We start from the raw sequence: 12,238 nt of genomic DNA on the forward strand, positions 1-12,238 counted from the left end.
GATCCCACAAGATACGACAGACTCTCCTGGCAAAGTCTAAACTTAAAGAAGCCAGCAGAATATCTACTCTTCTCTCCGGTATGTAATCTGTGGTATCTAGCTAACTTCTTATCTTGCATTGATCATGAGTCGTGACAAGCATATCTTATTCCGTGTCATTATGATAGATAACAGAAAACTGTGTTGCATTATAATTGTTAATGAAATGGAAGATCCAACGTTTGATAAATTAGTCATATAATAAATTAGAACCCCTCCATTTTATTATAGAAGTGCCAACATGCACTTGACTTTTACCTCCAAATTGCACCAGGTTTTGCGATGGTAGCGATGGTGGAAGTAGACCTGACATCCACCAAGTGTAACCCTGGTGATAACACGTGTGAAGCTGTGGCAGTGCCTCCCTACATCCTCATACTCTTCTCAGTCGTCACTACTGTTCTTATTTCCGTTTATTTGTTTGCTCTGATGGTCGCTACCTGTATTCTACCTAATCTTCAGGTCTGTTTAGGCATGCTGTTTTTGGTTATAACGAAAGTTTGATTCGATAATTAATCTTACTGTAGTTCGGGAAGCTGTTATTGAAAGTTACATTTGGATCGGTTTAATTATTTAAGACAGAACTGAGTAATATTCATGATAACCATGAGGATCCAGAAAAACATGTTTCTGATAAAACCTCACTTTAAAAACCCTTTTCAGACAGTAAAGACTGATGCGAAGTCAGGTTCAACCCGTCCCCCAAAATGGAGACTGGAAACTGGAGGGGGATATCATTTGACTTCCCTTGTAGCTAAAACTCTTAGATAGAATGGTGATGTAATAGGATCCAGCATCGTGTTTTTTTATTATATTGCTCCGTTTGTATTCTATCAATTTATAGTGACGAAAATTTTCTCAAAATCACAATGAATTTGATTAAGTAGCTAATTGGAAATGAAGTCGTTAACAAAAGTAGTGATCTACACTTGCAGATGACTTTCTCACTAACAAATGTGTTAATTCTAGGAGCGATGCTTGTGGAACAGTACAATACTCACACTATGACTGATAGATCTGCGCTAGATTCTCTCGTTCACACAAACTCTGTCAGTATAGAGGTTAGTTTACTTTTCTACGATGATGATCTTTTTTCTTTGTTCCAGTCCTCGTCATGTTAACGAGAGTTTTTACAACTGGGAAAATCATAAAAATTACATATCAGTAGATTTCACAAAGTAACAAAACGCAGCACGGTCAATTAAGTCAACTCACAATGTTTATTTTCTCAGGATTCAAGACTGATCGATAATGCGTGGAGAGGGGCTGAAGCGTATCACTTTTTACTTTTGGCACAGCGCCAACTCTACGAGGGATTCACTGATGCTGCCCTCAGAACTTGTATGTGTTTTAGCGATATTTTAGAGGTTCTTAATTGAATACAGTTTAACCGGATAAATCTAAAATCTCGGGCGAGTAAACTGTAAATTTATTTAATGTTAATTAACGGTATTCTAATTCATCAGCACCTTCACTATTCACTCCCCTACAGCTCACGCACTAGTTGACTACGAGGACGTTATTCCCAACGAAACTATCTACGCAATCATCGCTTTGACCGCTACTATAGCGCGTTCGTTCGGCACGTGCAGCAACGCGTTTATTAAACTAGAGAACGTGGAAAGCATGGAAGCTAGAGTAGAGTACGAGGCTCTGGCAGTGGAGATATTCACCAGGTACCCTCCCCGGGATTCCAGAACACAGAAGGTAATTGTTAAGGGCTAATAAGTAGTGTCATATTTTATAATTATCGTTTATATTTTGGTTCATGAGAATTAGTGAAGAAAGTTTGAACTTTTCGATGTACATATATTTGGGGTTTCTCAAGCCTAGACGATACTGACTTAAATTCTCCACAGATCGAGTGTACGAACTGCGAGGGCAGCATTACAGACTACGGAAACACGTGCGGAATCTGCGATACCAAATATCCACGGTGCATCGTGACAGGGGCTCCACTCACCTCCGTTCACTTCTGGCAGTGTGACACGTGCAAACATCGCGCGCAGGAAACGGACATTGTCTCATTCAGCACGTGTCCCCTGTGTCACACTCTCATCGCTTGAGGTTGTTTTGTGAAACGTGAAAATTTGAAGAGTACTGCATCTTAACGATAAAGTATCAAATATCAGATTATAAATGGCAATTCATGGTATGAAAACACTAAAAATGCTGTGTAAAATGGTCTTACATTTGTTTGTTGTTATTGTTTTGTACAAACAGTCAGCTCTAGAATCATCAGCCCCTCGATAAAGTAGATTATAGTGGACAAGTGACATGTGTAGTACAATATTTTGTTACTATTATTTTCAATTGGCAGGTACCAAATATTTTAGTACGAAATTTTATGTGTTTATGTCCCACGTGTAACAACACGTGGCCGAGGGATAATTTTCAGAAGTTATTTGATAATATCAATATGTATAACATGTAAATACCTGTATCATACAGTAAAGTTTAAAGTCTATTTAAATCCTTTTTATTTATTATTGAACTCGTCACAATACATAATATGTAATACTACGATTTAATATTTAAGTGACGTTATATTATATAATATATATATTATATATAATTTATTATATAAACCGCCGTGCTCGCGCCGTAGATATCATAAATTTTGCCAAGCGCGTACCATCATCTGTTACAAGTAGAACCTATGAGTCTGAATTTGTAGCCCGAATGCAGCATCTGTGCTTAGAGTTTCACAAAGAGTTTAAAGCTATATCATTCTATAGCAGCGTAAAGCAAGTAAACTAACAATTTGACCGTTTAATGAAACCAGTATAATATCATATCTTCACTCTCTAATTCAACAAGTGTCCTTTACACGGTGCTACAGCTCTCATTTTCTTCTGAAGTTCTAATTTTGGCACTCATAAATGGGTCATGAATTTTAACTTGGAAATAAAATACCTCAGTAACCATATTGAATGTAAAATAAATATTGAGATTAAATACTGATACAGTAAAACCCCGATTTACTGTAAACGTATTAACGAAAATTCAAACGATAAAAACTCTGACAAAACTTTCACAATTCACTTTTGCGATCTAACGGGCACACCAAGTTTGCTTTAGTCAATATTTTCTTGCAGCCACTTCTGCTAAATCTTCCTGAATAGTCTATTTGGTTGGCTATTTCGTTTGCTCGAGTGGAGATACAAGAGGGGTCGTCTCCACAACCACACTTGTTACGACGTTGTTTCAACTGAAATAGTTGTTGGGTTTTTCAAAAAAAAGTAATTTACAATAATCTGATTCTAGACATTGTATAAAAACAGGCGTATTGGAAATTGAAACATTTTCCCTAGTGAAAATGTAAGTCTCCACTTCCTTTTCTTATCGACAAATTTCCAAGATATTAGGCATATGTTTACAAACAAACATTTGAAGTAATTTAACATTAACAGACCCAAATTAGTTCATACCTGTTCCTCAGCACACTGCTGAACATGTCTCTTTTCTAAAGGTAGCATTGGAATAAAGGCATCTAACTGGTACCGGGATATGAGCGAACTGTGTTTCAACTCACCCGAACTGAAACGAGGATTTGAGAAATAAAACAGAAAAACAGATGAACATTGAACATGGCCGTGGGATCAAGCCTTTAAATATTTGAAAGGCTTGAATTCGAAAGATAATTCAATGACGAGTAATATATTAAATTATCGCGTGATTGTCTTTATGAAGGAGCAAACTGTTTTTCCACAAATACACGTCCATTGTTATTTAGATATTCTGCTTTGTTTTAGGTTTCGTTTTTCGCTCTCTTAAGTAGTTCGATCATGATAGATTACTGGGGACGAAATGAGAGTCTCCACTTAATATAAAACAAAATACATGATATCCTGCTTTATTGTGAAATACTGAAATACTTTTAAACTTTCGTCTCGTAATTGTTGTTTATACCATTTCGGATTTCAGTCTAACACATACATTCTTCTCAATTCTTTATCATATTGTTTGCAGCAGACAAAATGTCGACATCTCCCGAAGACTTCAGGTCTCCTAAAACAAGTCCAAAGATCACCTTAGTAAAGTCAGACTTTGGCAGAGTATCAAGATTTTCCGTAAACCCAGATTGGTATGTAGGAGTGGACCGCAAGATTTCAGTTTTTGAATGGATTATGATAGTTACTGCACCAATCGTTAATCCTATTGTTGGGGTCTTTTTGATATCATTTGCGATTAAACATTCGATTCAAAAGAAAAGAGGTGAAAGCAAACCAGCCTTGAGGAGTAAAGCGTATGTTCTTGGACTGGCTCAGTGGGCCTATCGCCTAACTATTACATTTGGGACATTATTTGCTGTCTTGTTTTTGATGAAGTCTTTTGATCGATTTCCTTCTACCGTTGCAAACAACGCAACCACCGCAACTTAACTACCACTCATCCAACTACCTCCATCATCTCCACATAGATATCTCCGGCAACCCCTTTCAGGGTTTCCATACCCCTGAGGCAGACAGAGCATCTTCCTGCTATCATCTCGTGGACTATCTAGGTCGGAGGTCCAGCCTCTCCTTTTTTAAAATGGTAGATTTCCTGGAATCTTAATATAAACCATAATTTATAGTTGCTAAAATTTGTTTTTCGTCCTTTCAGTCAAATACGGTTTGCACTATACTGTGTGCGTATGATTATCATAAATTAAACATGTTATTGATTGGTATTTACTATTATTAACTGTATGGATAAGATCCGCTAACTTAAGATTAATTGTTAACTTGCCACCAGATTGTTTTAATCATGTATTCGTTTCATCATCCAGATCAAAGATATACAAATTGAAATATTGTACCCAATGTAGTGTTACATACAATGTTACATACAATGTTACATACAATGTTACATACAATGTTACATACAATGTTACATACAATGTTACATACAATATCTACTCACTTGTACAAGTGTTCCTGTATAAGATTCTCCATTTCCAGCACAGCTATATCCTCTCTCTGTCTACCTGCCTCCAACTGCGTCTCAGTGTAATTTCTTATAGCGTTACCTGGGATAAACGACACGTGACCACTATTTAACACCCACGTGACTCCTAAACATTACACAGTTCAGATCCGTGATAAGATACTTGAGTTACTTATGACTTATGTAACTTTTACTTGGTACATACGGAGATAGGTTTTACTGGAAGTAAGATTTATTCTCCATACTCAAAGCCTTGCTTTAGAACACCATGAATATGAAACAGGCGTGTACAACTAAGAATATCTACCTGCATATTCGTGATATACTTTAAATTGTAGACTTGTTTAAAGCAACACTAATAGCCTTGAATAACTCAGCTCAAACTACACATCAGGCGACTCAAAGTAACATTCAGAGATTTCTAAACTGTAGACTGTACTTACCAGCAGTGTTAGAGAGAAATACAAAGATGGTGTTTCTGTAATCCACTCCATCTATAGCCACGTTTTTATCCAAGTAGGGGCTGATAGCGTTTAGAGTTCCTTCTGGAAGTTTCTCGGCCTCGTCAATGATCACCAGCGCGTGTTTACATTTCCTTACGTGCTCAGCCACCTGCCATACTTATCTCTTTGAAAATTAGTTGCCAATTCCTTATTAAACATAATAGTTATCACGAAAAGATCAAAAGATGTGAGCAGTCGCATTAAAGCGGAATTTTGTTAACAAAATCATGCCATAAAATCACACCCTGGTGTGCACACCCTGGTGAGCGGTGATACACACTGAACACTGTGTATTTACCTCTTTTTTCATTAATTTTGTAGCTGTGTCGTGGTCCAGTGAACCATACTTGTGAGTTCCAATTATCTTCAATATATATTTACTTTCCACACCCTCTGCGTACCTATTTAAGGAATAATATTATTCACAAATTGTCCAATATTTGATACAGTCTGGGGTGAGGGTAACCACATGTGACTACTTTCGATATTACACTGCCAAATGCTATGACTGATGGCTCGAAATGCTCCTTCATAAAACACACAAACGTTGAAATCTTACACAACGACAATTTAAACCTTACAAGGTTATAAAAAGAAGCACCTTGCCTGTGCTATGAGGTTAGAAATGTGGTTCTTTCCAGTTCCTGTCTTCCCCGAAATGTGAACTACAAACGGTTTCTCTGGTTTGGGTTCTAGCAGGAATGCTCCTAGTTGATGGTGTAGGATCTGAAATTTACGTGAACAAAAAAATGAAGTGCAAGAAAAATGTTGATTTTAAATGTTAAATGTAAAATAATAGATTGTAAACTTCTGCTTATTGAAGTTTTGTGAGCAATTCAAAATGGATAATAAAAAGATCATCCAACTGCTAGAATAACCAATAAAATGAAACGTTGCTATAGCTATGTCATTTTGTAAATTTGATATTTATCTTGATAAAACAGTACCTTGGTAGCAATGTGCTGTCCAAACAACTTCTTTTCCAGCAGAGTATCCAGCTTTGTAACATCGTTATGTATCCAGTGTACTCGCCCTGTCCCTACTGTACAACATTCGTATCTAACAATATTATAGTTTATTTAATTAATTATCAAATATATGTTAATTTGTCCAAAGATGTAGGAAATACAGTACTTATATTTATCATATTCCTCGTTCATCGAGGTTCAAGTTTTGAAACACAATCAAATAATGGAGATTTATTAATTCTTAATAGAAGTCCAAGAGCTGACTTTACTCGGTTTAAATCACTTACTTATAACATGGAACCTTGAAATGGTCCATCCCAATGTAGAGAGCTGATGCTGCCCCAAAGTACATGCCGTTAAAGTACCCATTTTCACATAATATAGAACTGATGGCCTGGAGCAGTAGAAACCCTCTTAACACCATTTTAACGTGACGTCACGTGAGATCACGTGATTTACCAACTATTTCACCATCCTGAGATTAAAATACTGTTATACTTTTGGACAGCTTCAGCTTCTGTATGGAGAAGCTGACTTGAACATTATCGAAGACCCCAGCACCAAACTATAAACTCATAACAAAAGCAAGAGAACCTCTTCCCAACTTAAAGTAATATTGTACATTTAATTAATAAACACTCCAGTACTAAGATGGTCAGGTACTACCCTTGGGGAAACTGATTTCTGGATTTGTACAATTATTCTGAGAAGTATTTAATGCGAATAAAGGGGTCAGTCTAAACGCCTCACTGAGCCAATAACCATATTGAGTAGGTAATATGTGTGTGTTTCATTTTATACGACATTATTAAATTTCATGCTATATACAAACATTGTATTGGATACATCAATGAAAGATTTCATAGTGAGTCTATCACTCCCAACTATCGAAAATAAAAGCAAAAGTTAAAATTGAAATAAATTATGAAATCTGAATAAACAAGAATGGAACGCCAATGATTGTAAAATACAATATATAATTAATTGATATATAATTAAAGCTATTAATTTATAACTAACTCAGAGATAACACATACGTGCTTGTACTACGCTAAGGTGCTATGGTAGAAAAATTAGCCTCACGATGAATTTCTATTTATATCGATAACACAAAGTTACACATATTTTGATTTCAAAGAAGTAATTTCATTAAAAAGTGTTATAAATATCTAACAGCTAATTATAAACCCAGAGATAAATACTTGTTCAATACCTTGTTTGCACAACAGCAAGGCCGACCAAGACAAAGCTACTTGTCTATGTTACTGAAGGAGTTAGGACAAACTCTAAAGAGGAACTGCGAACCCTGATGCGGGACAGGGATATATGGAGGGGTTATCTGGCGTAGATCGAACTTAGTTCCGACATAGTTGTAGTAGTATTAGTGCTCAATGCTCACTTTCATTGATGATTAGTATTTATACAATTGCAGTTTGAAACGAAATGTTAAAGATAAATGAGTGATCAATATCTTTGATGGATTGTGTAAAGAATGAACTAATTTGTATTGAAATAAGAGCGCGCAACAAAACATAAAATGCAGTCCACTTCATCAAATCTCGGATTTTTTGCCCTTCAAGCACCAAACTCGGAGCTATACAGCTTAACATTTAGATTAATTCAATTCAGAATAATATAACTGTCAGAAATAAGAATTATATAATATGGAGTCACAATAAAAGAAATTGTAATAAATATCTAATTTCAAATCCGAAACTAATAACAAACTTATTATACGTTCTTAACGAGTTGGATATTGGAGTTTTCAGTTCTGTACGTTGAAAAACACGTGACACGCTTTCACAAACACGTGCGCAAACACGTGATCATCACACGTGCTTTATATTGCCCTTGCTGTTGTGACCGGACATAAGCGCCGTACTGTCCACACTGTCCCTATCCTCGGAGAAGTTGTCCAGGTTTTGTGCCAGCTCGTCCAGCTCTCTTAGTCCCTTGTCGTGCTCTTCTATCTTGTGCTCCAATAACGACCTGTGTCACGTGTTAAGTCACGTGTCAAGTCACGTGTCAAGAATGAAACAAAAATAAACATTCTCTTTCGCAGTTTCGCTACAACTTCTCCCACTCCTAATAAAGTAACATTTCTGTAATAAAGAACTTTAATGAAGAACTCTGAAACTTAATCACCTGTGAAAATGTAAAGCAAATCCCAGGAAAATGAAAGCGACAGGTATGAGTATGGCCGTGGCGACCCATGCTGCAGCCTGTGATGCTGTCCAGAACTTTATCCAGCAGATCAGTCCAAACTCCGCCATAAACATGATGATACCTGCGGAGTAGGAATTATCTTGATAGGGTGACTAGACACGAACATAATAAATATGTACATGCGATTCGTAAACGGATCGATATTATACATATTTTACTTTGATAGTTAAGACCATAATGATTATATCTCAGAAAGCCAATGACATTTGACAGTTAAAGTTAAAGTAGTTAAATGTACATAATTCTGCAATACTATTCAAACTTTATCATATTGCAGCGGGATAAAGTTCAGAAGCGGAAGCACGGTGTTTAAGGAGTTTAGTATTGTAATTGTTCAGCCTATTTTTTTATCTTGAATCATTACGATCTCGGTTGGCATGGACACAAACATCTGATTACATTCCAATCCAGCGCATTTTAACAAACACGATCCTCTAAACAATAAACATCGTCAGATTTCAGATTTGGCGGACAGGTGCAGATGTTAGTGGCTAATGTTTGCAAGTAATATGATGTTAGTGGCTAATGTTTGCAAGTAATATAACAGACTGTTGTATTACGATGGCAACAATCCAAGTTAACACGAGCAACCTATTTCAACAAATGTCGAACAGGGCCAGTAAAGATATATTATATAATAGTAGGAACTCAGAGTATCTTGACTCTAGAAATACGGTACTTATTACGTAGCTAGTCGCATGACAAGCGGTGATTGGTCACGTGATATTACTACAGTTAGAAAACAGTTTCTACGAGTGGGGAATCAGGGAGCTAACAAATTTTGAGATTTTACACGGCTGAAAGTTTTCTTAACCTACCTAGCACGGTCGAGAAAGCCCAAGCTATTGTTATGTAGTGTTGAAACCGCTCGTGAGCTGGGATAATACCACCACCAACAAAACCTGACTTCGCATCAGTCTTTACTGTCTGAAGAGGGTTTTTAAAGTGAGGTTTAATCGGAAACAAATTATGTTTTCCTGGATGGTTATTGGTTATCATGAATATTACTCAGTTCTGTCTAAAATAATTAAACCGATCCAAATGTAACTTTCAATAACAGCTTCCCGAACTACCGTAAGATTAATTATCGAATCAAACTTTCGTTTTATAACCAAAAACAGCATGCCTAAACAGACCTGAAGATTAGGTAGAATACAGGTAGCGACCATCAGAGCAAACAAATAAACGGAAATAAGAACAGTAGTGACTACAGAGAAGAGTATGAGGATGTAGGGAGGCACTGCCACAGCTTCACACGTGTTATCACCAGGGTTACACTTGGTGGATGTCAGGTCTACTTCCACCATCGCTACCATCGCAAAACCTGGTGCAATTTGGAGGTAAAAGTCAAGTGCATGTTGGCACTTCTATGTATAGTAAAATGGAGGGGTTCTAATTTATTCTATGACTAATTTATCAAACGTTAGATCTTCCATTTCAAATTATAATGCAACACAGTTTTCTGTTATCTATCATAATTCATAATGACACGGTATAAGATATATTTGTCACGATCAACGCAAGATAAGAAGTTAGCTAGATACCACAGATCATAAACCTGAGAGAAGAGTAGATATTCTGCTGGCTTCTTTAAGTTTAGACTTCGCCAGGAGAGTCTGTCGTATCTTGTGGGACCCGTTTGCTTCCAAGTCGTCAGACACCATATTAAAGCTGTTCAACTATAATAAACATATGAGAATTGTAAATTGTCGTAGTTTATTTTATTTATATACCTAAACGGTCATACATCAGTATTCCGACGGCAGTACGGCGGCAGTACGGCGGCAGTCCCGCGGCAGTACGGCGGCAGTACGGCGGCAGTCCCGCGGCAGTACGGCGGCAGTCCTGCGGCAGTACGGCGGCAGTCCTGCGGCAGTACGGCGGCAGTACGGCGGCAGTACGGCGGCAGTCCCGCGGCAGTACGGCGGCAGTATAGTGACAACACTTATATCAGAATTTTGATCCAATTATTCCATGATTTTGATGATTCGTTCACATTGATTTGTGAATTAAAAATATATTTCGAGAAATCAATAAGTTGTAAATAAGTTCATACAATATCATTATAATTTTAAATCAGTAACTGTCACCCTGGAGCAATAAAATATTAAAATAATTCAGATTCATTGCAGGTACTTCTGGTATCTTTTGTATTTCTCTGATCTGATTATCGTCAACATCTGAACACCTAAATCTTGAAGAATGGATTCCTCTCTCAGCTCTACTACATCATCCCCCAGTATCCCTAGTCCGTCTACTTTTCAGAAATCAAACTCAGAGATTGTAAAGATTGCAGGACGGAGGACTACACTCGACTACCTTGTGGAGAACTACAGCTGAACATATCCCTCTGCAGTTTACATCGAACGACACTACTGGCTAGTAGATCTCGTCCCCTCTCTCCTAGTCCTACCAACGATCCTACTATCCTTCCTGGTGCCACTCAAGCTGTTATACCTTCTAGACGAGGAGGAGCTACTCCACCAGATACTGATAATGCTCGCCTAGTAAGACCTGTGGTTACACCTACCCGACCCTCTTCCAGTTCCTCACCACCACCTAGTAGACGCCGTCTGAACACTGATGAAACCTACTCCCGCTCCTCTGTAGCTGGCGAAGCCTTATCCTCCTACAACAGAGTGCACAGAGACTTTGCCAACCGTCCTGATACCTCCATCAGCCTCTCAAAGTTCCTGAAACAGAAACGAATCCCTGAAAGATCCTTCTACCGCAAGAAGAAGATGGCAGAGCTGATTATCCTTGATAGACCACGATTCGGCAGTCTCATCAAACAGATTCTCATGGAGGAGCGGACTGACAGGATCAACCAGCAGATTCTCTCTGACCGATGTGGGGCTATCCTCAAGCAGAGTGACTTTCTGGAGAAGAAACAACTCGCAATTGCTGCTGGAAAGATTCTCTAAATGTAAATTATTTTATTGCTCCAGGGTGACTGATTTAAAGTTATAGTGATATTGTATGAACTTATTTATACAACTAATATTGATTTATCCAAATATATTAATTGACAAATCATCAAAATCGTCTCTTTAATTGACAAATCAATGTGAACTAATCATCAAACTCATGAAATAATTGGATCAAAAGTCTGATATAAGTGTTGTCACTATACTGCCGTGGCACTGCCGCCGTACTGCCGCGGGACTGCCGCCGTACTGCCGCCGTACTGCCGCGGGACTGCCGCCGTACTGCCGCCGTACTGCCGCGGGACTGCCGCCGTACTGCCGCCGTACTGCCGCCGTACTGCCGTCGGAATACTGATGTATGACCACATAAACATTAAAATTAGTGATACAATAATTTAGTTTTATCATGGAAAATTGACGACACACAAATCATAAACATTTTCAACTATTTAGCTGAACCGTTCACTTGATTGATTAAAAATAAAGCATCTGACTGAATAAACAAATTGTCAAAAATAAAAATCATCAAAAATGCCAAATATTTTTCCGAGTGTTCGAGTTTCAAACAGTTTTCCGTTTCCTGACTTGTTCTTCACGTCATCACTTCATCTAACAGAATACAACCAGTACAATTATAGATAAC

At 37.6% G+C, this 12,238-nt stretch overlaps 3 protein-coding genes across 3 annotated transcripts; 1 reads left to right on the top strand and 2 right to left on the bottom strand.

The window, feature by feature from the left end:
- Positions 1-1,013: 1,013 nt before the first annotated feature.
- Positions 1,014-2,185, top strand: LOC134819442 (WD repeat-containing protein 35-like). The gene is made up of 4 exons (XM_063829393.1): positions 1,014-1,100; positions 1,272-1,380; positions 1,532-1,746; positions 1,899-2,185. The coding sequence occupies exons 1-4, from the start codon at positions 1,014-1,016 to the stop codon at positions 2,103-2,105; spliced, it is 618 nt and encodes a 205-aa protein (XP_063685463.1). The 3' UTR covers positions 2,106-2,185.
- A 748-nt stretch (positions 2,186-2,933) lies between these two features.
- Positions 2,934-6,926, bottom strand: LOC134819194 (torsin-1A-like). The gene is made up of 8 exons (XM_063828993.1): positions 6,730-6,926; positions 6,422-6,533; positions 6,076-6,200; positions 5,773-5,875; positions 5,415-5,583; positions 4,948-5,053; positions 3,471-3,579; positions 2,934-3,250 (listed from the first exon to the last, which is right to left on the bottom strand). The coding sequence occupies exons 1-8, from the start codon at positions 6,864-6,866 to the stop codon at positions 3,074-3,076; spliced, it is 1,038 nt and encodes a 345-aa protein (XP_063685063.1). The 5' UTR covers positions 6,867-6,926; the 3' UTR covers positions 2,934-3,073.
- A 422-nt stretch (positions 6,927-7,348) lies between these two features.
- Positions 7,349-10,348, bottom strand: LOC134819197 (protein orai-3-like). The gene is made up of 5 exons (XM_063829002.1): positions 10,227-10,348; positions 9,805-9,992; positions 9,487-9,595; positions 8,588-8,729; positions 7,349-8,431 (listed from the first exon to the last, which is right to left on the bottom strand). Exons 1-5 carry the CDS (start codon positions 10,330-10,332, stop codon positions 8,272-8,274), a joined length of 705 nt encoding a protein of 234 aa, XP_063685072.1. The 5' UTR covers positions 10,333-10,348; the 3' UTR covers positions 7,349-8,271.
- Between the last annotated feature and the right edge of the window lie 1,890 nt (positions 10,349-12,238).

Source organism: Bolinopsis microptera, chromosome 8, assembly GCF_026151205.1.
Source record: "Bolinopsis microptera isolate Bmic1 chromosome 8, MBARI_Bmic_1.0, whole genome shotgun sequence".
NCBI lineage: Eukaryota > Metazoa > Ctenophora > Tentaculata > Lobata > Bolinopsidae > Bolinopsis > Bolinopsis microptera.